Source organism: Channa argus, chromosome 8 (genome assembly GCF_033026475.1).
Source record: "Channa argus isolate prfri chromosome 8, Channa argus male v1.0, whole genome shotgun sequence".
Classification (NCBI taxonomy): domain Eukaryota; kingdom Metazoa; phylum Chordata; class Actinopteri; order Anabantiformes; family Channidae; genus Channa; species Channa argus.
In genome coordinates, this window is record NC_090204.1 from 16,688,540 (window position 1) to 16,712,488 (window position 23,949).

The 23,949-nt window shown below is 37.8% G+C and overlaps 3 protein-coding genes across 4 annotated transcripts in view; 2 read left to right on the forward strand and 1 right to left on the reverse strand.

Annotated features, from left to right (window-relative positions):
* Nucleotides 1-9,412, forward strand: part of LOC137131871 (E3 ubiquitin-protein ligase rnf213-alpha-like) — a 53,313-nt gene extending 43,901 nt beyond the window's left edge. The window contains exons 60-68 of the mRNA XM_067513693.1: nucleotides 85-214; nucleotides 864-941; nucleotides 1,486-1,666; nucleotides 2,587-2,791; nucleotides 3,009-3,086; nucleotides 6,075-6,272; nucleotides 7,034-7,123; nucleotides 7,328-7,506; nucleotides 7,922-9,412. Coding sequence (XP_067369794.1) covers nucleotides 85-214; nucleotides 864-941; nucleotides 1,486-1,666; nucleotides 2,587-2,791; nucleotides 3,009-3,086; nucleotides 6,075-6,272; nucleotides 7,034-7,123; nucleotides 7,328-7,506; nucleotides 7,922-8,078 — 1,296 coding nt within the window. The 3' untranslated portion in view covers nucleotides 8,079-9,412. The remainder of the gene's footprint in view (nucleotides 1-84; nucleotides 215-863; nucleotides 942-1,485; nucleotides 1,667-2,586; nucleotides 2,792-3,008; nucleotides 3,087-6,074; nucleotides 6,273-7,033; nucleotides 7,124-7,327; nucleotides 7,507-7,921) is intronic.
* lsm4 (LSM4 homolog, U6 small nuclear RNA and mRNA degradation associated) lies at nucleotides 9,219-13,566 on the reverse strand. Its single transcript, XM_067513071.1, has 5 exons — nucleotides 13,429-13,566; nucleotides 12,481-12,522; nucleotides 11,640-11,738; nucleotides 11,204-11,384; nucleotides 9,219-10,245 (listed from the first exon to the last, which is right to left on the reverse strand). Exons 1-5 carry the CDS (start codon nucleotides 13,429-13,431, stop codon nucleotides 10,115-10,117), a joined length of 456 nt encoding a protein of 151 aa, XP_067369172.1. The 5' UTR covers nucleotides 13,432-13,566; the 3' UTR covers nucleotides 9,219-10,114.
* Nucleotides 13,567-13,869: 303 nt separating this feature from the next.
* On the forward strand, nucleotides 13,870-21,347 carry pgpep1 (pyroglutamyl-peptidase I). 2 transcript variants are annotated; one of them, XM_067513069.1, is made up of 5 exons: nucleotides 13,870-14,049; nucleotides 15,971-16,023; nucleotides 17,686-17,802; nucleotides 18,198-18,430; nucleotides 18,979-21,347. In XM_067513069.1, exons 1-5 carry the CDS (start codon nucleotides 14,016-14,018, stop codon nucleotides 19,172-19,174), a joined length of 633 nt encoding a protein of 210 aa, XP_067369170.1. In that variant the 5' UTR covers nucleotides 13,870-14,015; the 3' UTR covers nucleotides 19,175-21,347. The 2 variants fall into 2 exon arrangements, with proteins under 2 accessions (XP_067369170.1, XP_067369171.1); XM_067513070.1 differs by lacking the exons at nucleotides 13,870-14,049; nucleotides 15,971-16,023 and adding an exon at nucleotides 17,545-17,565.
* Nucleotides 21,348-23,949: the final 2,602 nt, after the last annotated feature.

Below are 23,949 nucleotides of genomic sequence, written 5' to 3' on the forward strand. Positions count from 1 at the left end.
TATTAATGTATTGTATTGTTATTGATTGTAATAGCTGCTGTAGCGGCTAAGACATAATATTTAATTTTTGGGTTTTTCTGTCAGGAAAGAGAATTTCGCCAGATTAAGTACCTTCCAGACATCCTAACCCTGCAGAAACGTTTGGTGATACAGTTCCAGAACGCATCCGACCAGATACTAGGCTCCATCACAGAGTTTGTTGAAAAGCAAACAGGTACATCTGGCCGTCTAAGACAAAAGATGGGTTTTAATCAAAAACAATAGTTTTAGATCATAGTACTGTATAAAATAAATGCACCAATAATCAGTTAAGAGCTTTGCCAACAAGACAGCCTATGGCCAAATTCACACACTGAATCACTCACCATTTAGCATCCCGTGTCTCCAAACTAGCCAGTTGGAAAATACCATGATATGATTCAGAATACACCAGTCAGTTAAGGTTAAAAAAAAAAACACACTTTTCACTAGCAACAACTTGGTCCAGACTCTCCTTCACCTCATCCTCTCTTGTGGTTTGTCACTACATACACGTTTCAAACTGTCAAGTTATTCAGGTGAGATTATCTGGAAGGTATGGCAACTGGACTTCAAGAAAGAAGTCCAGTTGCCATGATTCAACATCCAAATAGAGCTGTCAGAGCTGTGGCCAAATATTATTTAATAAAAAAATATTTTATTTCAGTTTAGTTTCTACTTAGATTATAGTGCCAGAATTTACTAGACATTCACAGTGTGACATGTATTCCAATTAATATTGTATAGTCTAACACAGATTAAGACCAGGATTCTATTAGACACATTCTGCCCATTGTTCCTATTTTTTGTCTGAATACAAGTATTTTCCACTTTACTTGTTACAGAAATGAGAGCATGGTATAAAAAACATATTGACATCTTCCTGAAAACATGGAATCTTCTTAGAGTGTCTGTGACCAGCTGTAAGTAAAGCTAACTCCACTCCCTGTCTTTTTTTTAAAGTTTACAGGCAGCCCAAATAAGCGCATTTAAATATTTCCTCATCTTCGACTTTACTTGGTTGTCTTTCTGTCTCTGCCGTAAAGTAATTGACTCTGTTGTGTTACGGTAGTTAAATGAAAAAAAGTGAGTTTAGTTTAAAATATCCTTAGTAATAAATTTTAACCAGAACAAGGCAGTTGTACAGTTGTTGCAGATTTAATAAGATCGATCTTGCTTGCATTTAACTGCATGTCCAGTGTAACTATTTATTTGAGCTTTGATACTTGACTACTATTTCTCTAGTCGAATAAAAAGAATACATTTGGTGTTGTGATTCTCTTTAACCACCACAGAAGTGATAAAAGTCCTGTACTAGCTACCAGTGGTAAAACGAAAAGGCTTTCTTTGTTTCTTTGTTGCAAATGTGATTGAAAGAACCAGTTGAATGAAATAACCAATTATTAAAACACATATATAGGGATAGTGTAAATGAGAAATTCTTCATATGTGTTTTCTAACCTGCAGGTGAGATGAAGATCCCAGATGAATTTTGCTGTAGGGATTTGAACCTGAGCAGTGACTTGCAGTACCTCCTGCCTAGGCGACAAGGTCCAGGCCTGTGTGCCAGTGGTCTAGTCAGCTACTTGGTGACACTGCACAATGAGCTGGTAAATGTGGTGGACAGCCACACCGGAGAAGACAGCAGGTACCAAACATACATTACATGGAACTACATTAACAAGTTTAAAGAAGAGCACAAGACATTTTTGTTGTTTAATTTTCTTTATTCTTTTGGGCTGTTCCCTCTCAGGTGTCGCCACAGCTAATCATGTGCCTCCATCTAACCCTGTTCTCTGCATCCTCTTCACTCACACCAACTATCTTCATGTCCTCTCTCGCTACATCCATAAATCTCCTCTTTGGTTTTCCTCTAGACCTCCTGCATGGCAGCTCCAACCTCAGCATCCTTCTACCAATATATTCACAGTTTCTCTTCTGAACATCTCCAAATCACCTCAATCTGGCCTCTCTGACTTTATCTCCAAAACATCTAACATGAGCTGTCCCTCTGATGTATTCACTCCTGATCCTGTCCATCCTCGTCACTCCCAACGAGAACCTCAACATCTTAAGCTCTGCTACCTCCAGCTCTGCCTCCTGTCTTTTCTTCAGTGCCAATGTCTCTAAGCAGAGCAACATCTCTGGTCTCACCACCATCTTGAACACCTTTCCTTTCATTCTCGCTGATACTCTTTTATCACACAACACACCTGACACTTTTCTCCACCCGTTCCTACCTGCTTGCACTCGCCTCTTCACCTCTTTTACACACTCTCCGTTGCTCTGAACCGTTGACCCTAAGTACTTAAAGTCCTGCAACTTCTTCACCTCTGCTGCCTGTAACCTCACCGTTCCACCTGGGTCCCTCTCAATGTATTCTGTCTTACTGCGGTTAAGCTTCATTCCTCTGTTTTCCATAGCAGACCTGCACCTCTCTAGATTTTCCTTTCTTTAAAAATCTCTAGATTTTTAAAGATACCAAAGGTAAACTAGGAGAGCTTTTGCTTTTTTGATTTGTATATTGATATTTGATAAAGGTTCATATTTGCATTGTGATGTCTGCAGTGGGTTCAAGGTGAGTGTGGCAGACCTAACAGTGCAGCATGTGATCTGCTATGAGGTGGAAAAGGACCTACTTCCTCTGGTTTTAGCCAACTGCCAGTACAGCTTGGAACGTGGCCATGAGACTATGTCTCAGTATGACCTGCCCAAGATTCAGCAGCAAATCCTAACTCGCTTCTTGCAGGGAAAGCCTGTCATCTACCGCACAGTGAGTCCACATCAGTCTGGTTTCGTTGAAATAAAAAACAGACTCACACAAGCTTAACCAGCTTGGTTGAGTCTACTGTTGCATCTTAGCAAGGCAAAGACTCAGTCATAACATCTTATTTGACCTATTTACACGATGATGATGACATTCATGATCTGTTATCTTCTAACTGTACAATCTAATTACAGCATCTCCTTGCTCCCTATGTTCTTTTTAGGGGATTCCAACTCTAGTCAACACCCAAGAAAGAGACTATAAAATAATTTTCAAAGCTGTTAAAGAAAAAGTACATCAGGTAAAATAACAAACCTTATATTCTATAAACCTCATATTATTGTGATTTCTCTCCACAGTTGAGTGCTGTAGGAATGAGTCTTAAAACCATGGAGTCAGATTTTTGCAATTCCAGTTCACCCCTCTCAAAGTCTGTGGGTTTCATGAACGGGTTTTCAGTTAATGCCTGAAATAAGCTCTGTAGTAACCATTAGCTCAATAGATTTTCATGTTTTATTCTCCAACATAAAAGCATCAGTAAATACCCCACACCCACTAATAAAACATAAAAGTAGCATATGAAGATTGTCTCTCCCAAAACATGTAGTATAATCCCATTGCTTATTTTTCTGAAATAATCAAAAGTACCAGACACTATACGGTACAAATATAGGTTCCTTTACTGTATTTAATTTTGCTTGCACCAAAACAAAATACTAAATTTAGTATGTGTACAGTATTACACAATTTTTTTTTAATATGTTAACTGTTAACTTTTTTCTATGTTTTGTGTATAAACTATCAAAACATTGTACACATGTGTATGTGTATCACTTCAGTCACAAAATGGAAACCACTGACAAGTTAGGTGAATAACAAAGATGGCACCTGTCAAGGTGTGGGATATATTAGGCAGCAAATGAATAGACAATGAAGTTGATGTGTTGGAAACTAGAAAACTAGGCAGCCAGAATGGTCTGAGCGACTTTGTGATGCATGCATCAGAGCATCTGCAAAACTGGAGGTCTTGTGTGGTGACCCTGGTATGCAGGGGTCCAAGGTAGGACAACCAGGGAATCTACAACAGTGTGATGGGAGCCAAAGGGTCATAAATATGTGTGAGAAGGAATAAAGGCTGCCACAAATGGGGCTGCATAGCCACGGACCAGTCATACAGTGCATCCAGAAAGTGTTCCCAGCGCTTAACTTTTTCCACCGTTTATTATGTTACAGCTTTATTTCTAAATGGATTTAATTCATTCCCCTTGTTCCACAAACAATACCCCATAATGACAACGTGAAAAAAGTTTGTTTAAAATCTTTGCAAATTTATTAAACATTAAAAATGAATAGAAGTATTTCTTAAAGTACCTTTAGCACCAATTACAGCCTCTTTTTGAGTATGATGCTATAAGCTGGGGCCACTATGAACAGTTTCTCCCATTCGTCTTTGCAGTACCTCTCAAGCTCAATTCGGTTGATGAGGCGCATCGGTGCACAGCCATTTTCAGATCTCTCCAGAGATCTTCAATCGGGTTCAAGTCTGGGCTCTGGCTGGGCCACTCAAGGACATTCACAGAGTTGTTCCATACCCACTCCTTTGTTATCTTGGCTGTTCACTTAGGGTCGCTGTCCTGTTCAAAGTTGAACAAGTCTCCCAGTTCCTGCTGCTGAAATACACCACCACAGCACGATGCTGCCACCACCATGTTTTACTGTGAGGATAGTATTGGCCAGGTGGTGAGCGGTGCCTGATTTCCTCCAAACTTGACAATTGGCATTCAGGCCAAAGAGTTCAAACTATGTTTCATCAGACCAGAAGATTTTGTTTCTCATGGTCTGAGTGTCTTTCAGGCAGGCTGTCATGTACCTTTTACTGAGTGATTTCCATCTGGCCACTCCGCCATATGGGCCTGATAAGTGGAGTGGTGCAGAGATGGTTCTCCTTCTGTAAGGTTCTCCTTTCTGCAGAAGAGAAATGGTGGAGCTCTTTCAGTGTGACCATCGGGTTTTTGCTCACCTCCCAGACTAAGGCCCTTCTCTCTCGATTGCTCAGATTGTCTGGTCGGCCTGCTTTAGGAATAGCTTTAGCCTCCATTTATGAACGATGGAGGCCACTCTGCTCATGGGGCTAGCCCATGCCCTGTAGAGAGTAGGTGTGAGTTTGTTATCACACACTATCACCAATTCTATAAGTTGTACCATCCAGCCAGCAGAATAGAGTTGTTGTTGTTGTTTAGTTGTTTGAACAAACTCAAGGTACCAGATAACCCCATTAATACATCCTCTAAAACCCATTGTTACTGTGATACTTACCAAATGTTCATGTGGGCTCCACTCCATCTATCAGCAGGTCACAGGTTCAGACTATCAAACAGGAAGTGGGAGGTCTGAAAAGGCTTCATAGCAGGGGGAATTAGGTTGTACCATCTGGAAATAAAATAGAGGGGAGTTTTATGATTTTACGAGGAAATAATCTTAAAAGTACTCGTACTAACATTTATTGTTAACCTTCCCATAAGGGATAATTTAGGGTAACATAGACAAGACATTTATATTTTTTCTATACAAAATAACTAATTGTCTTAATTGTTTGTTAATGAGCAGTGGTTTGTCTTTGTAGGAGGGGGTCTGGAGGGGCCTGGAGTAGAAGCTCCTTGAGAGAGGATGTATTTTTTTTTTTTTTTTGGTTGCAGTTCAGTGACTCTAGTGAATCTAATGACAATTCCTTGGACTTCATGGCTTACTGTGTGCTCTGACATGCACCTTTAACTCTGGGATCTTACATAGACAGGTGTATGCTGAGTTTCCCACAGGTGGACTCCAATTAAGTTGTAGAAGACCATGAATACTTATGTACCTGTGATTTTAATTTTATTTTATAAATTTGCAAATATTTTAAACAAATGTCTTTCACATTGTCATTATGGGCTATTGTTTGTAGAATTTTGAGGAAAATAATGAATGCGACCCATTTTGGAACAAGACTGTAGCACAACAAAATGTGGAAAAAGTTAAGATCCCTGTCCACTGCTGAAAGTTTCTACAAAAAGCACACAAGCATAAGAATTGGACCATTGAGCAGTAGAAAAAGGTGGCCTGGTTTAATAAATTATGTTTACTTTTGCGTTGTGTTGTACAACTCTTTATGCAAACCGTATTTCCTGATGGAAGTGGCTTCTTTCAGCAGGATGATGTGCTCACAGTTCAAACACTGTTGATAAATTCACATATACATTCACAGGAAATTGTGGTTTCAGACTTGACTCATATTTTGTTTCTCCTTCAGGAACCTCTGTCCTCTCTGATCAGGAATGCCACGTCCAGAGAGCTGGAATCCTACAGTGAGGTTTGTGAGGCACTCAGGATTATGGAGCTGGTCCTGGGTTTCCTTTCAGTGACTGGCGGTAATCCTTCTATGCCACTAGTCACTTACCTTAAGGATATCCTCAAGATGGCCAACCACATTGATCATCACATATTGCGGGTGAGACTGTCCAAAAATGACCAAAGAGACATATCGCAGTAGTGTATTGTGCAACAGCTGTAACATAACAGCTGCAACATACCTCTGTCATCTAGTATTTAGACATAATAATGCGTGGACTGGTCAACAAAGCAGAGAACTTGATGCAAGATCATGTTACAAAGCAGTGAATTTAAACAAAATCAAAATATCTTACCTAAATCTAAATAGCCATTTTGCATCCTGGTGTCATATGTGTGCAGTTTCAGCAGATTTCTATGTGAGAAAGCAAAGACCCGGGTGGGTCATACCAGAGAGTAGAGGCATTAAGGTTGGTGGACTTGCAGGTTGATGCTAAAGCAGCCTTTTTGTTTAAAAGGATTGTCAAGTTCTACTAAACGAGACTGGGTTGTTAGTAACTTTAATACTTTTTACTTTTATCAGGTAATGATAGTATAACAACTTTCAGGTACCAAGTAAAGTCAAAAGTTCCAGAGGAAAAAAAAGAAATGTTTTCTCTCAGTGAAACTTGGTCCACTTCCATAACCAAGCTGGACACCACCTCATTCACTCTGTCAACCTATGAAATTAGATAAATGAACAATGATCACATTATGCCACTTGAGAAAAGTAAAATAAAGTAAAGCACAAAAACAAAACAAATCTATTCATATCCTACAACTCAAAAGCACAAAACAAACTGTAAGTGTAGGATTGTGTCTTTGACAAAATATTAATTATGAATAAAATATAAAAATATATTAACTGCATTGTTTCCTCAGGCCTTGGGCAGATCTACTCTTAAGCACTGTGTTTCCTTGTGGCAACTCCTCACTGCCCTCAAATCTGAAAACATGCTGCATATCAGGAGGGTAAGAGTTGTTTTGCAGCAATTCTTTGCAAACTAATATTTACAATAAATATATTTGTTTTTGTTCCTTTTTGCTAGATGAAGCATTTGGGAACATATTGTATTGTGCATGCTTCAAACACAACATTTCAATCTGAAAATAAATTGTACAATAATTTAAAACGCATGTAATTTTAAATGGCGTTCGCTACATTTCTACAAACAGGAGCCCTTTTCAGAGCATCCAGTTGAGTACCAGATGCCTCTGACAGAGGAAAACAAGGCTGAGCTGAAAGGCTTTGTATCCAGGGGAAACGTCGACCAATGGCTTCTTGAGATGCACGAGTTTCTCCTTTTGAGTTTGGGACACCCTCGGGCTACAGACAACTACAATCCGTCCTGGAGGTAAATATTTACCTTTTTAAAAATTTTACCCGTGCATCCAAACATTGCATTTTGTTTGACGCCTCACACATAAGCATCCACAGAGTAAATATGAACAGGTTAAAGTAAAGGTAAAGGTTTGTCAGAGCTAGAAGAAAATGTTCTACAATCTGACAAACATCCACTGCTATTTCCATAGCAACCAGCTAGTCATGTTTCTGTTTATTATTAATGTGTGTTTCAAAATTAATTAAAATTATAGCAGGCACTATAACCAATCCAGTCCTGCAAGATCTGATCTGTTTACCATAATCTGTAAAAGACAAAACAAGAAGAAAAAAACTATTATTTGGGCACATGAAGTCAGTAGCTTGGTGAGGAATTTGAACAGACTACATTAGGATTATGAATTAAAAATTTATTTTTTTATTAAAAGTGTGAAAGAGGCTGTGGCTGCATACATGGATCATAAAGAAGTGGAGGTGCCTCCTTATGTGGAGAAGAATTTCCCTGAAAATCTGCTGCTGTCACATATTGTGGAGACCTGGAAATATGCTGCCACAGCCAAACATGACTTGATGATGGATAGATGAAATACATGTTTATAGAGTTTCTGATTTTTTCTCTTTAATGATGATATATGAAAACCTGCAGAAATCCAGGTCTATTAAAATCAATGAAGTGAAAGAAGATTGAATAATCCAGAATATAGAGTTATAAGCTGTTCATTTTCTGCCTTTTAGCAATACAATATATAACAAATATAGTAAGTTTTAAATATAATAAGTTTGTCACAATGTTCTAAATTCTGCATACAAAGTGATTGACATATTCTTATGTTTAACTAAGCAGTATATATACATATGTAACCATCAGACTTCAGCTATCATAAGTCATTCTGCAACTATGTTTTGAGTGTAACAATAAGGCCATTTTAAAACTTTGAAGCCAATTGAGTGCAAGATGCCTTTCATATAGTTTAATGCAATGAGTCAGCTGCTCATTTACTGCTGTTTATTAATGTAACAGACCGTGAGTTCACGGTCGCCACAGCAGTTATAATTTTAAGAAATACTAAAGGTTGTTTGACTTTGATGTGGATATACTCTTTTTGATGTTTTTGTGTTTTATGTTCTTTAAGATAACAAGATTATTGTTATTGACAATATCAACAAGGCTGCCAGTTTCTATAGGTGGTACAACAAGGTTGTAAAAAAAAAAAAAACACTGAACACTGCATTTTATTTACATTTTTTCTTTATCTGTTTTGGGTTATGTGGGTTAGAGAAATGTTGATGTATCTTATTTTTACGTCTTGTTATGGGCATGTTTAGGGTTATAGAAAGTATTAAAATGTCAATAAAATCATGGACATAATGTTTGAACTGAGTAACTGTAGGAATGTTTAAAAGCCTAGATTTGCTTCTGCTGTTTACTGTAATTCTCCAGTGTTAATAAATATGAAATGGGAAAGTAAAAATTTCCCAAGCAAGTTATCTTAAATTTAAGAAGCTACTAGGCACAAAATATTCATATCTTTTATGTGTTGTAAAATAATATTGTATAATTCATTAATTATGCCGTACATACCTTGCTAAGTAAAAATTTTGTTAAGTGTAATATGATTTTATTCCAAAATATTTTGGTAACTAATTTAATGGAAAGTTACTATTAATTCCAATAGGTTTCTGAAATTGACTTGAATCATTTGTTCAACAGAAACCTCATTCCACTTTTTATTTTTTTAAATCACAGAAATTAAAAAATACCCTACTGACCCTGGACCAATGTCAAGATTTGTAATCTATGCATTTTAACATAGACACTTTAAGGCTATTGTTGCAGTGTAATCTGATTCTAGACTGTTTTGGCAAAGGGGCCAAACAGCTGCCAACTGTGGTTTCAATTAAAAACTGTTTTAACAAAAGCCGTTTTATTCTCATGTTCTCGTGTAAATAAATTACAACATTGTCTTCTCTTACAAAAATTAAATGAAAACCAACCAACATGACACATCAGACTCATCCATTTCAGACTTAATAATATGAGATTTTTTCCCCCCTGGAAATTCCTATTAATATCATCACTACAAATGCTTAAACCAAAGTTCAATGTTCATTTGTTGGGACTGAATTCTCTTCGGACTGTGGATTTTATGTTTCCCCTGCTGTCATCAGGCCGCACAATTTAGCAGAAAAGCAAAAGGCTGTAAACCACCAAATGTCTCAAACAACACAAGAATAAAGAGCCAGGATTAAAAAAAAATACAACAGAAGTTGGGACTGGTAAGTTTTTTCATGAAAACTACAACTGAGGAGACAAGTTGGCTGGCAATAATCACCAAAAACTAAAAATAAACCTGTTGGCTAATAATCTGATTTCTTTCAGCTAGAATCAATACACAGGTCTGTGGTTGAATAATGTTAATACCTACTTTAAGATGTTTAAAAAAAAACAAATTCAGTGCAAAAGCACAGTTTCTCCCAACTTCTCCCAGTGGGATTTCTGCAATGGTCAGTCCTGACATGCATCTTTAGCCGAAGGAAACACCAGAGTTTATTTTATCGTATACTGAAGGAGTAATCACTCTGAATAACAGCATGTGTTGTTGAAGGTGTAATGTTGTCCATCAGTGCTGGTTCTTCATTCCCTGTGGTTTGCCTGGTTTCTTATCCTGCTGCTGCTGCTGTTGCTGTTGTTGCTGTTGTTGTTGTCCCCGACCAGTGGTGCTCAGTCCTCGTCCTCGACCACCAAAAAGACCTGCAGAAAATAAAGAAAGAGAAAACATTTTTTTTTTTAAACTCCGATAAAAATTGTTAAAGCAAAATATGCTCTGTGAGAAATTACTAGCCTGACTACTTTTGACCTTGGTTCTGGAGCATAAAGATACCACCTGTCATTTTCTGATAAACCGACTCTCAAATCAGCAATTTTAATGTGACTCTTTTGGCATTAAAGGAGAGTTGCTGTATGGAACTAATATCTGTGTTTCCTTAAACAGCCAATGTAGAGAGGTGTGTATGAAAAAGGGGCAGTGTCTTGCAAGCTCAGAGAGAGGTCCCCTCAGGCCTGGAAAGAGTGCAAATACATCACAGATGAATGTTTTAATCAGAAGCAGAGCTGGGGAAATAAAATGTGCAACATAAATGTTAAGTAGCAATAACAAATATGAAATTTTATTTCTTCAGTACCGATAGCAGAACCTGTAACATTAAAGCTTAGTTATCCTACAGTCTTTAATAATTTAGCCCCAGGGCTCATTTAATGAAAGGTTTCCATAGGCCCAATCATATCTTTCTGCACCCATGACACACATTTCACCAACTACTTCCCCAGGATCCAGAATGACTGTATATCTGCATGGAGTGTCCACAGCCGAAGTGGACTGCAGAAAGTAAAACAGCACCTGGTTTCATGTATCAAAGCTATGTAACCATCATTTCAACGTCCTTGACACTGTTCTTGTGAGGCACTTGTGAATACTGTTTTTCTTTCACTTTTGTTTGTTTTTCATGTTGTTCAGTCAAATACAAAAAACAAAGGAGCACTGTTTGTTGCTACTGTCCAAAGTTTCCATCATATTTTGCAGTGAGCATGTGTGAGCATGTCTGATCACCCAATTGTATTATCAATAGCAAAGTGTGCACACCCTTTGTCAAGTTTGTCCCTGGACAAAGGTACGCGGAAAGTATGACAGGACCTTAAAGTTTCTACTCACCCCGGCCAGCACCTCCTCTTCCTTTGCCCTGCTGTTTGTTCTGCTGAGCGCCCCCACGCCCGCGGCCTTTTGACACCACTTCCTCTTTTACCATATCAATGATCTCATCTGGAATTCGCAGATACTTGATAGTGCTCCCTCTGATGTAGCACTCAGGCATCCTCCAGAACTTATCTCCATCCTATGAGCAGTCAGTGAGATGTCGAATGCATTACTTTGTCATTCAACAAATTGTGTTATGTTAAAGTGGTTGTCACAATTAGTATCAGTCTGGACCTCAAACCAGTCTAAAATTTCCAACCTGTTGGACTTTAGCCTGTGTTATTGTTGAAGAGATACCCTGAAGCCACTGTAATGCAGCACCAGGGACGACTGTGATACCTATTGTACAGCACATACACCACATTAGAGCAACAGAAGTACATCTCAGGATTACCCTTGAGGTGCAGATGACTTCTCTTAAGTTGATGTTCATCCAGTTGTCACAGCTGACCAAATGCCCATTGTACGTCTCTCCATTCTTCAACTCCACGAGCTGAGCGGAGACATAACACACACACAACAGCAGATAGTTTACAGAAAGTTACGGTAATGTTGTCTTAATATATAGCCAACAAAACCAAACACAATAGTTATAAAATACATAGTTGCAGCTTCAGCTACAATACCAGCAAAAACAAACACATTTGTGGGGGCTGTAGCTCAATTGGCAGAGTAGCAGTTCATGAACCAGTGTCAGTTTGACTCCCGGTCCTTATAGCTACATGTAGAAGTGTCCCTGGACAAGACACTGAACCCCAAAGTATTGCCTAGTGTCTGCTACTTACTTGGAAGTTGCTTTGGATAAAAGCATCTGCTTACATGACTAATTGGTGGCAAACATTAATAAATTAATTAAAGTAAATTATTTAAATTAAAAGTAACATGAAAATGACATAGCAAGAAAAAAAACTGCACATAGCAAACACAATATGATACAGTATTGTAATTATCTAAAAATGTGAAAAAGAAATTTTTCAGAAATATAAACATGTATATCTGAGTAGCTGCTTACAAGCAGTTCTTTACATTTTGTGTGTGCAATGTTAGAATCACAAACACTGCTTTTCAGATAATATGGTTCATTCAGACCACTTTCAATCTGTAATACGATTATCTGATCTTAAATCAACATTTACCAGGGTTACGATTTTGCAGCTCAACTGTTAATCAACCGAAACACTGCTCTTTCTATTAAAAAAAAAAAGACTCGGTTTATCTCTTGGTTATTCTCTTACCATGGGATGGTTCTGGGCAGTCTTCAGCAAAGACAAGGGAAGCTGCAAAATAACAGAAGACTTGTCACACATAGGAGATAAGTAAATTAGACAATGCGACTACGTTTAAAGCTGGGTACTGATTAGAACCATGATACAGTACTTACAACTCACTCAGCACGACTTTACTTAAATGAAACCAATTCCACCACCCTTGTGTTTAGTGTAGCGTTTTCCCTTCAGTGTATTTTCAGAAAGATCAGACTAGGTTTCTAGGTGTATCCTGTGCATTTGCAGAAATACTCAAAAATATTATTTCCAGTGTGTCCCTCGCAAAAATCACAGTGAAGGAAATGAACAGCCAATACTTCCAAGTATAATTAATTGGCAATATATATAAAAGTCAGTACGGGAAATTTGTCAAGAACTCATAAGCATGTAGGTAACAATCAACCTCCCTTGAAAACTGAAGACACAATAGGGGTGGCTACTTAAAACATATGTTTAACTTATGAATGAATACCACATCTTCATACTAATGGTTAAACGAGTCTTTCTGGATTCTGAAACTATCACCGGCGGAGAGTTTCTCTTTTGAAGAAACCGATAATCATTTGTGATTTGAATGTTCGCCATGCCATCGTTATCAGAGACTAAAAGTTCGATACCTTGAATTTACCTTCTGCACATTTAGCACAGACAGGTTTAACGTAGCTATAACGTTGAGTTTGCACACACACCTCAACACTCTCTGGGACAAAAGTTTACTTAGCTAACTACGTTTAATCTCGGTAATGTTACAGAAGCTAACTTCACTTAGCTAACTGTAGCCTGCCGAGCATCATTATGACCCAGCGCCACACTTGTACGTTCGTTAGCCGAGTACATAATGTGCTAACGCTACTGAAAACTTAGAAGACAAAAATATACAGGTTTAATTTCACTGCATACTCTTGTTCAAATACTTACCATTGTGACAGTATATCTTTTAGATTTTGTCTCTCACTTTTTGATTAAACCAAAACGATTCCCGTCCTGTACTTCCTCGAGTTTTATTTCGTTTCCGGTGTTGCGATGCAAATGACGATGCTGCCCCCTAACGTCAAAAAGAACCATTGCAAAATATTTACAAATCATATTTTAGGTAGCGTGCATTTGTAACAAGGCAGGGAAATAATGACATGCAAGGGAAGGTCGCAATAAATACTTTTCTCTTTAGCCATTAGAGGTTGATTTTTAGTTGAAAGCAAATGGCGAGTTTGGTCCTCTCCATTACTGAAGATGCAGAGGCATCTGTAAAGTAATTTGTCGAACACACAGAGGGGGCGCTGAAGTAACAACCGTTGGATGCCACAGTGTGCCTAAATCTGAGAGTAGAAGAAGAAAGCGAAGCGTGTTAGCTGACGTAATCACGTCACGTAAAGTAAGGAGGACCGGTGCTTTGGTTTGTGTCTGGCAGAAGGAGCCGTCAGCTGTGGAGAAATCGATTCTACTTCAAAAAAAACAACACCGAGGAAAAAAAATCAAGCAGCGGATCCTCCGCCACAGGACGGGAGATGGATAACAGCAAACAGACTGTGGTCGTTACAGGTTTGTGTTTCTTTTTCCCGTGAGTGTTTTCGTGTCTTAGGGCAGACCGAACAGCGGGTGAAGTGGAGGAAAAGTTGTGGAGATGACAGTAGGTAACGTTAATGGCGTCAGGCTGTTTCTGCTTCACTCCGCTGCAGTTGTTCACAGTTGTAGGAAACGCGTTGTTTCTAGTTTTTTCGGATCTATGTCCTGTTTTCAAGTTTTTTTAAATAAGTAAAAACTACGGACGGGTTAGATGATGACATCCGATGTCTTGGTTGTTGTCTTTCCTTGAAAGACCATGTGAAGCAATGACTTCAGTTAATAGAGCGACTTTGTTAATATTTATTCTTTGTGCTGGTTATTTGTGTTGTCTGTACGACCCCCCACCCCACCCCCGGATTTTTAATGAAATTTGTAAATATGGCAATTTTAAGAAATGTAACTGTTAGCCGTCAGTTTTCAGTTGAGATAATGTTTCCTCGGATCTTAGCAATCATTAGCTAATCAGAATATTTTGTGGTATCAAAGCTACTAACTGTCAATTAAGTATATATTACAGCAACAATGTGCATACAAGATGGACAGGGTAACAGTAAATATAGATTGTTTTCATTATAAAACTGATGATGATGGCAATTATGACATTTTAAACGTTTCTTACATGGGGGGATGCCTGGTATTTTTTTTATTGTTTTGTAAAAGCTGGACTTGTTCTCAACAGCAGATCTCATTCTAGGGATGCAACTATTAAAGAGCTGGGCAAGTTGTTTAAAAGTAAAAAGTATAATTAACAATAATCAACCAATGTTTTTATATGGCTCATCATTAAGTACAGTTCCAACTCAATCACAGTGCTTTGCGTGAAGTGTAAAAATGGGTTATTTTCAGATTCTATAATATTTAGTGACATTATTATTCTATTGAATATGTATTAATCAGGACTATTTTACTGAAAATACAACAATGTTCAACTCCCCTCTGTTACTTTAGTTTATTATTTGTCACCTATGGCACAAAAACAGTCTTTGACATTAAATCTGAACAGAAGTAGGAGAGGCAGTGACTTTCAGACACAAAGGGGTGCAGGAGCTCACAGTCCCAGCTGATAGAAGATGTGTAGATTGCCTGGGAACAGCACCTTCACAATAGCCGACCGGCTGGCAGCTGCTGGCCCCTCACTCTGCTCCTTTTCAGCAGCCTGTCAGACAGACTGATCCCCCCCTCCACCCAACCCCCGGGGACCCATTGACCTTAGGAAGGGCGGTGGAGGGGGATCCGTTATAGATCCCTATATAAACAAGCCTTCTGCTGCAATTATTTGTAGGTCATATATAGTGATGTAGTGATTTTTTTTATTTAGGTTATTTAATGAGAACAACATGCTGCAGAATTTGGAACTTAAAACCAAACTCTGTGTTTATATATAAATGGTGTTTTGTGTTTGTTGAAAAACATTGAAAGGTAAATGGTTTACAGTCAAATATATAAAGTTTAGGCTTAATACTACAAGTACAACCTTCGGCAAAGTTTTGATGATATCTTGCACTAAAAGTCAAGAACCACATACAGAACTCTTATTTGGGACAAATACAATATGTAACGATTAGTCATGGTGTATTACAAGAGAAACTACAATATGACCATTGGAAAATTACACGTCATTCATAAAATCTTCTTATGTAGAATTAATTAATTAGAATGTTCAAATTATTTTTTTTGTAGAAAATATTTATTCAGAAAATAAGCTAATGCTTGTATTTAACAATTTAGTTTCCAGTTATTAAAATCAAGGTCTTTCAGAAATCTTTGGTCACTCCGGAATAATTTTCCTTTATAAAACAAACTATAAAAGCAAACTGCATAGCTTCATTATAACAACATTAGAACACTTTAGTATTAGTACAGAATATGAAAATGAAATAATTGACATGTATTGCAGGTTTTGGGCCATTTGGAGAGCACACGGTCAACGCCAGCTGGGTAGCGGTACAGGTACAGTTGTTTTATTCATTTCTGCTCCTATAAAAATGCACATTTTTTTAGAGGATTTTATTTTCTGTTGAATCAAATAGGAACTGGCTGGAACACATACTAACACATACTTCTAACCAACAAAATGTTATGTAATTATTCTGAAAGAAAAATCTTGCAGCTCATCATGCCTATGGTGGTTACATCATGCTCAGATAGTTGCTGGCACTCATTACTTTGCAACACTCTTTGTTGTTGCCCCTCTATGTCCTGCTAAGGAAACTGCATGTGGGGGGCTGATGGTGGTGGTTGTCAGAGTGTCTAGACGGACTTGATAAGGATATTAAAGCACACAAAAGGCCGTTTTGTGGTAGGGCCGCAGACATGGTCGGACAAGCCTCTTTTCAATACTAGTGGGGGTCAGTGTCCAGGGTTATTGGTCCTGTGGAGACTGGGGGAGGTGTTGGTCTTCTGGCCATGAATTTGACACAGATTAATCTTACACCATTGATTGCATGTTATATTTTTTCTTTTTTGTAATAATTTCATTTTTGGATCAAGATGGGTGCATATTGTAGTTTTTGCTTTTCATATTTTCTGTATTTAAGTGTAAAAATAATGATAAATTATAAATACATGGCAACTGGGAAATATCTTTCATGTAAGAAAATGAGGGGAAAAAAGGCTCATATTTTCACATTTGATTAAACAGGTTTGCTCAGTGTTTACATTCATATTGGATCTCAATGGTTTGGATTTAAAATGTTGCTTTCATTTTTAACTGATATATCTTTTCTTTAAGTTATGTTTTCTGATGGCAGTGCTGTCAGTGAGCAGTAAGTATAAAGAAAGAGACAAAAATTTCAGTGAGAAAAATCTGGCATTGCTGCTACAAAACATAACGCCTGACCTATTTCCTGAATTTCAGTGCTTGAGCACTACAGGCTCGTGCATATGTCTGTTTTGTTATCTTAGTTTCTTCTGAGTACATTATGTCATTGTGCCACCTCTCTCCACACTGTTTTTAACATTTTAGGCTAAAGACAGCTCATCTAACCATATTAACTTGATATTTAATGCTTTTTAAAAATGCTTGTCTAGCTGCTATCAAAATACCTTGTTACATTTAAAAGTATTTAAAGTGGACAACAGAAGTGAGTTATAGTTTTTTAGTGGTTGAAGCATTGTGGCAGATATAGAATTGAATTAACAGTAGGACCATGGTTTTTCCTTTATCGACGTTAAGACACTTTGCATAAAAAAAGCCAAGATGTGCTAAGCTTGCTATGTCTTTTTCCAACATAGGATTTCAGCAGTTTTCAACCCCATCTCTTGGCCCTTTGAATTATATCTCTTATAATTTTTATATCTTCTTTTACCATTTTTATTGAAATATTACTAGCCATTTGAGTGGTTGATGGTGTTCTTTGGTCTGACTATGGAACACCATATTTGTCAGGCATTCAGGGCCTGATCTTTTCCCTTTCAATCACAAGAAACTCCTAGAAGTCATTTGAGATTTCTTCACCAATAACAGATCAACTCCATCTGCTGAAAAATCCTGTGAGATGTAGTTGAAAATAATAAGTACATTTGAGTGTTTTGAGAATGTTAAAGAAACTACAAATTTTATCTCAAAATATGGAAACAGTTCAGCTTTGAAGTTTTTGTTTGTCCCGCCAGGAGCTGAAGAAGCTGGGACTGGGAACTGAAGTGGATTTGCATGTGTATGAGGTTCCTGTAGAGTACCAGACTGTCCAGAGTTTGGTTCCTTCGTTATGGAAGCAGTATCATCCACAGGTAATAGGAACATTGTGTGAAGTAAAGACACAACACAGCAACTTGTCAATGGCTAAGTTGTAGGGAAGATTCCCACAAGTCTCCTGTCTGTGTAAAGGAATAAGTTATAACTGGATCTGACAGGCCTTATGAACAACCTGACAATAGGGGCACATGAACCTTTGTATTTGTGTTTTGTTATGTTCAGATTTGTGTGAATTGGGCCATTTCTGCTTCAGTTAAAGTCTGTTTTTGGGCCCTCGAACACCTCACATCTAACTGAGATCCATATAAGATGTAGTGGCAGCAGAAGAATTAAAAAGAGTAGCCACAGATACAATTTAAAAGTATACTATAGCACCGTAGCGTTTTAGTAATTCCAATGTTGTGTTTTTGTTGCCTTATCTGTTTGCCAGTTGGTAGTTCATGTTGGAGTCTCAGGTATGGCCACCACTGTCACGCTGGAGAAGTGTGGCAGAAATCACGGCTACAAAGGTCTGGACAACAGTAGCTTCTGTCCTGATTCACAGTGTTGCATTGTTGGAGGCCCAGACTGTATCGACTCAGTTATTGACATGGAATTGGTGTGCAAGAGAGTGTCCGCTTCGGGGCTGGGAGTAGCTGTATCTGTCTCCAAAGACGCTGGAAGGTAATTATTTGTTTTAGAATTAAATGTTTCACATCAAAACACATTTACACATTCACATAATTCATTCATACAGTGTTTATTCTCCATTTTGTGCGTTGCGTTTAGTTTAACAATAGGACAAAATGAAACTATGTGGAGTAAAGGTAGAATTTACTGTATCGAAAATCTCAAATCTCATCTTTGCAAATCAAGAATGGAGTTTGAGTTTTTAATAAGAATCCCTAAAGCAGAAAGGTGTTAGTTGAAATATATCATTATTTTGGAGGATCTACAGTACTTTTTGGTGCTGGTGAGCTGTGTTGCATCATAATAATTCTCTTTATGAATAAAGATTAACAGCACTGTAAACTACCTCATCCTAAAGTTGAATTACCAAGCAGTTTAAACACAAACTGCACATTATCACATTCACAAAGATATGATTTAATGCAGAAGTCTTGAATTATAATATTAATTTTAGCAAAGTGTGTCTAATAAAATGGCAGCTGAGTGTATCCCTGGCATTGGCATTCTTTCAGTTGAACCTCTTTTACTTTCCTTACTAACAGGTATCTCTGTGACTTTACCTATTATACCTCGCTGTACCTGAGTCATGGTCGCTCTGCTTTCATCCACGTGCCTCCTCTTGGAAAGCCTTACAGCGGCGAAGACCTAGGTCGTGCGTTGAAAGCCATTATCCAGGAGATGCTCGAGCTTCTGGACCAGGCTGAGGGGAAGATCCACTGCCAGCAACACTTCCACTAAGTGACCTTCAGATGCCAACCAGCGTCTCCAGCCCTGACCACACATGAGAAATTGCACTTAACCACAAGTAGCCAAACATTTTTTATGTTGTTTATACTTACTAGACAAAATGAAAAACTTAGCAGCATATAGGATGTTTTGCATGTTTTTCTTCTTGTTGTGCTAGGCCCGATTCAGTTACATGTCTCCCAATGGTGAGAATATAAAAAAGGGAGCCAGAAGAGAGCCCTTTGTCACATTGTAACATAATCTTTCTTCCCACCTCTGAGGAGCATGGAGTTCAAGGAGTTCATCATAGTATGAGTTCAACTAAGAAAATGCAGCAACAAAACTCTGCTCTTATCCCTTTATGTGCAGTCCAGGAACCATGCAGAAGGTCTGTAATGTAGAATGACAACCCATAACCCCAAATGTGACTTCTATTGTTGCACCTTATAGGGTTGGGGTAATTGAAATGTTTGTAGAAGTCAGATGCTGGGACACAGTTGAACATACTCTACATTGTTTCAGATTATTTCATCCTCAAACTTGGACTTTCACATTGTCACAACATGTTTCATTCAACAGGTATCCACACCTATGTAAATGCCTACCCATGGTTGATGTATGTGAAACATGGGGGGGAAAACCTGCTAATATGAATTTTCTTGAAATATTATTTCCTGTTGTTCTAAAGCTTAACTGTACTGTTTTACATTTAATGTTTAATTAATTTTGAATCCCTCTGCTTTCTTTATAAGAAGTAAATTTGCCATCTTTTACAAAGGTTCTTTTAGATCAGGGAACAGGTTGGTTCCAGTTCATATTTCCCCATTATTTTCAACCTAGTTCTGAACACACAAATGACCCAAATCTACACAGCTGAGAACTAAACCCAGACTGTGCAATGTTATTTTACACGTCTTAGGCTATTCAGTAATTCAGGAAATGTTTGTCATGATTTTATTTTTGCTGCACAATTGAAAATATTAGCTATTACATAAGTTTCCTACAGATATTTGTGTGTTTCATGTATGAAAAAGTTTCCACTGGACTGAGGCAGAGAACTGAAATCACTGCTGCATTTCTGGTTGGTGACATGCATTTAAATTTAAATGTTCCACTTGCTCTAATGTGGGATTGTCAATTTGTGAACATGCCTAATGGCTTAAATATTATATCGTTCCCCACAAAGTTGTTTTATTTTGAATTGTGCAGAAAATTTGCAATTTGTTTACTATTTTGTGCATATCTTACATATGCCACAGGCTTTGACAAAGCCTGACCTGCAAATGAATCTTCCCCAGTCTCTGACTGTGCCATTCCCAGGGGTATTGGTCTGTTTTGTGACTTGGTCTATTGGATTTTATTTTAACTGTAAAAATACTCCTTTAGATTCATGCCTCCTCCCTCCAACAGCAAAACTGTTTGTTGGTGGTAAAGTGGTTATTTAAAACTTTCATAGCTACTCTTTTAAAACTAACTGTGCATTGTACTTAAGTAATATTAAGACCTTCTCTTGATTAGTTTTAATTTAGTTTTTTTTTTTCAAGTTATAGAGTCAGTGGATTTGAGGAAGTTAACATTTTTAGCTTGTCTCATTTCAACTTTTTTTTTTTTTTTTACATTCTAGAGCCCTGAGCTGAACATAATCTCTTCTCAGACCTAAATGTATCTTAGCCTTTGTTTTTCTTGTTTGGAATTATTAAACTGATTGACAGGTTGTAGTTCTATGTGTGTAGGTGCTGATATTTTATCGTGTGGCTTTGTAAGTGCTGAGAAGTGAAAGGGTTAAGGAGGAGCTGCCCCAAAAATGTCTCCTCACTAAAGTAAAAGCCTCAAGTTTACATATGAGGTGACCTCTGACCCTGGCTTTCTCCTGTGCCTTGCTGTTGTTATAAAAAGGCCTTACAAATTCTCAGAGGGTGTGATCAAAGATATATTACTGATGCTGTCCTGTCAGATGTGTGGCTACCTCAAAAAATACTTTTTTTTTTTTTTAAATCTAAGTGTGTGCTTTGTTATACAATAACTTTATTGGTTTGTGATGTCTTGTGAATTTCTCTGTTTAGGAAGTATCCTCAGAGAGGTCTCTTCTGTTTCTGACATTAACAAAGCACTGTTACAATAAGTAACCTCAGCTTTGTAAAAAAAAAATGCTTTGAAATAAAAAGAATTAAAGGATTACAAGTAATCTATTTGTGTCTGTTTCAATAAACTGCATTTTCCATTACTCAGTAGTTTGCTTATTGAAATCATGTAATTGACTACTTATTTATTCAAATATAAAGTTTGTACAGGAGACCCATCGAAGACTATACTGTAGATATTAATTTTAGGAACCACAAGTAAATTGTGTTTTTTAGCTCCTTGCAATTATGAATCACATGTGTCGAAACGTCATGCTTCAGAGCAAATGTTTTGCCCAGTAGTATGCTGTTTTAGAACCTGTTATCAATGTAAATTATGGAGTAAATTATACAAAGCATGCAAAGATAGAAAAGAGGTATCAATGTGTCAATTTGCAGCAGGTTCTAGTTCTAAGGTTGAACTGTTACTTTGACACCAAATACACACACAAACAAGAGGAAAGCCAAGAGTGTAGGACTAACAGTAGGAACCTTGAATGTCGGGACTATGACAGGGAAGCCTAGAGAGTATGTTGACTTAATGCAGAGAAGGAAGATGGATATACTGTGTGTCCAGGAGACCAGGTGGAAAGGTAGAAAGGCTCAAAGCTTAGGAGCAGGCTTAAAGTTGTTTAGAGAGGTTGTCCACCAATCCCGCAGTTGTTGGTTTGATCGCTGGCTCCTCTGGTCACATGTCGAATTGTCCTTGAGCAAGACACTGAACTTAGACACTTAGACACTGAGCAACTTAGTTGCTCCCGGTGAGTGTTAGCCAGCTGCATAGCATCTCCACCATTGGTGTGTGAGTGTATGGTCGAAAATGAAAGCAGTGTAAAGCGCTTTGAGTAGCATTAGGTCAAGAGCGCTATATAAGTGCAGACAATTTACCATGATAAACCATGATAAACAGAAGTTTATTAATCATTATAAACGCACTAAAACAACAGCTGCATCCTCCTCCTCTGCCAGCAAGATCTGCTGATGAGAGAGAGGACAGAGGATTGGTGATAGTGACTGATTGTTATAGTTTTTTACATTTACATATATCCTCATAGATTAAAACATAGGTATTTTTGTGTTTTTCAGGTGTAACTCTCATAGGGACAGGACTTAAGGTTCTTTCGTTATTTGGCCAGAAAGCGTCTGAAACTCTTTATATAATACTTATTATAATCTTCTTTTCCTTTGGGCTGTTCCCTTTCAGGGGTCGCCACAGCGAATCATGTGCCTCCATCTAACCCTGTCCTCTGCATCCTCTTCTCTCAGACCAACTAACTTCATGTCCTCTCTCACTACATCCATAAATCTCCTCTTTGGTCTTCCTCTAGACCTCCTGCATGGCAGCTCCAACCTCAGCATCCTTCTACCAATATATTCACAGTTTCTCTTCTGAACATCTCCAAATCACCTCAATCTGGCCTCTCTGACTTTATCTCCAAAACATCTAACATGAGCTGTCCCTCTGATCTATTCACTCCTGATCCTGTCCATCCTCGTCACTCCCAACGAGAACCTCAACATCTTAAGCTCTGCTACCTCCAGCTCTGCCACATGTCTTTTCTTCAGTGCCACAGTCTCTAAACTGAACATCGCTGGTTTCACCACCGTCTTGAACACCTTTCCTTTCATTCTCGCTGATACTCTTTTATCACACAACACACCTGACACTTTTCTCAACCCGTTCAAACCTGCTTGCACTTGCTCTTCACCTCTTTTTCACACTCCCCGTTGCTCTGAACCGTTGACCCTAAGTACTTAAAGTCTTGCACCTTCTTCACCTCTGCTCCCTGTAACCTCACCGTTCCCCCTGGGTCCCTCTTATTGACACACATGGAGGTCCAGAAATTCTCCTCAAATCACAAATGGGGTTGTTTTAAAATCACCACCCCGACTTCTTTTTATCAAGTATCTTCAAATAAAGTGTATCACCATGTTTGGTGGAGCCTTCTGTCTTACACACTTTTTATATTTTGTAAATAGGACTAATACTTTTTCACATTTTGCGAGGCAAAGTCTGAGCAGTTTACAACCTATCTTCAGCAAATGTGAGTGACTCACCAGATGTTACCATGGTAATGGACATCTTAACTGACAGATTTTCTCCCACATGATACACAGTAGACACACACGGACACACATACACACACACTTTCAAAATAAAACCTTTTTTAAAACTCTTTCAATTTTTTTAGCATTTACATGGTAAAATAAGTTTTGGGTTTTAATCTACCTGCAGTAATATCTACATGCAGTAATAACTCCAGGTTTACTAATTGGACAATTGTTAGATTCTCTTCTACTTTCTTCACATTGAGATGTAAAAGGTTCTGCATACTTTGACTTGTTTAGATTTAAACTTTAACATGATGTTTGGATGGTCATAATAGTTTATAAATCCTACTTTTCTTCAGGTCTCTGACTTAAATTTTAGACGCATCGATTACATTTTTACAGTTAACAGGATTTTTATGCTACTCTTTCATGTTCATCTACTCGAGGCAAAACACTTAACCTTCAATTCGGCTTATTTTCTAATTCTTTCAATTAGTTTAGCTTCAATTCAGCTTTCAGCCAAAACAACCATTTCACTGCATTCACAGTGCATTTTCTATTTGGAAAGGCTTTTTCTAGGCTTCTGTCTAACGTAGATTTTTTGGCATATAACTA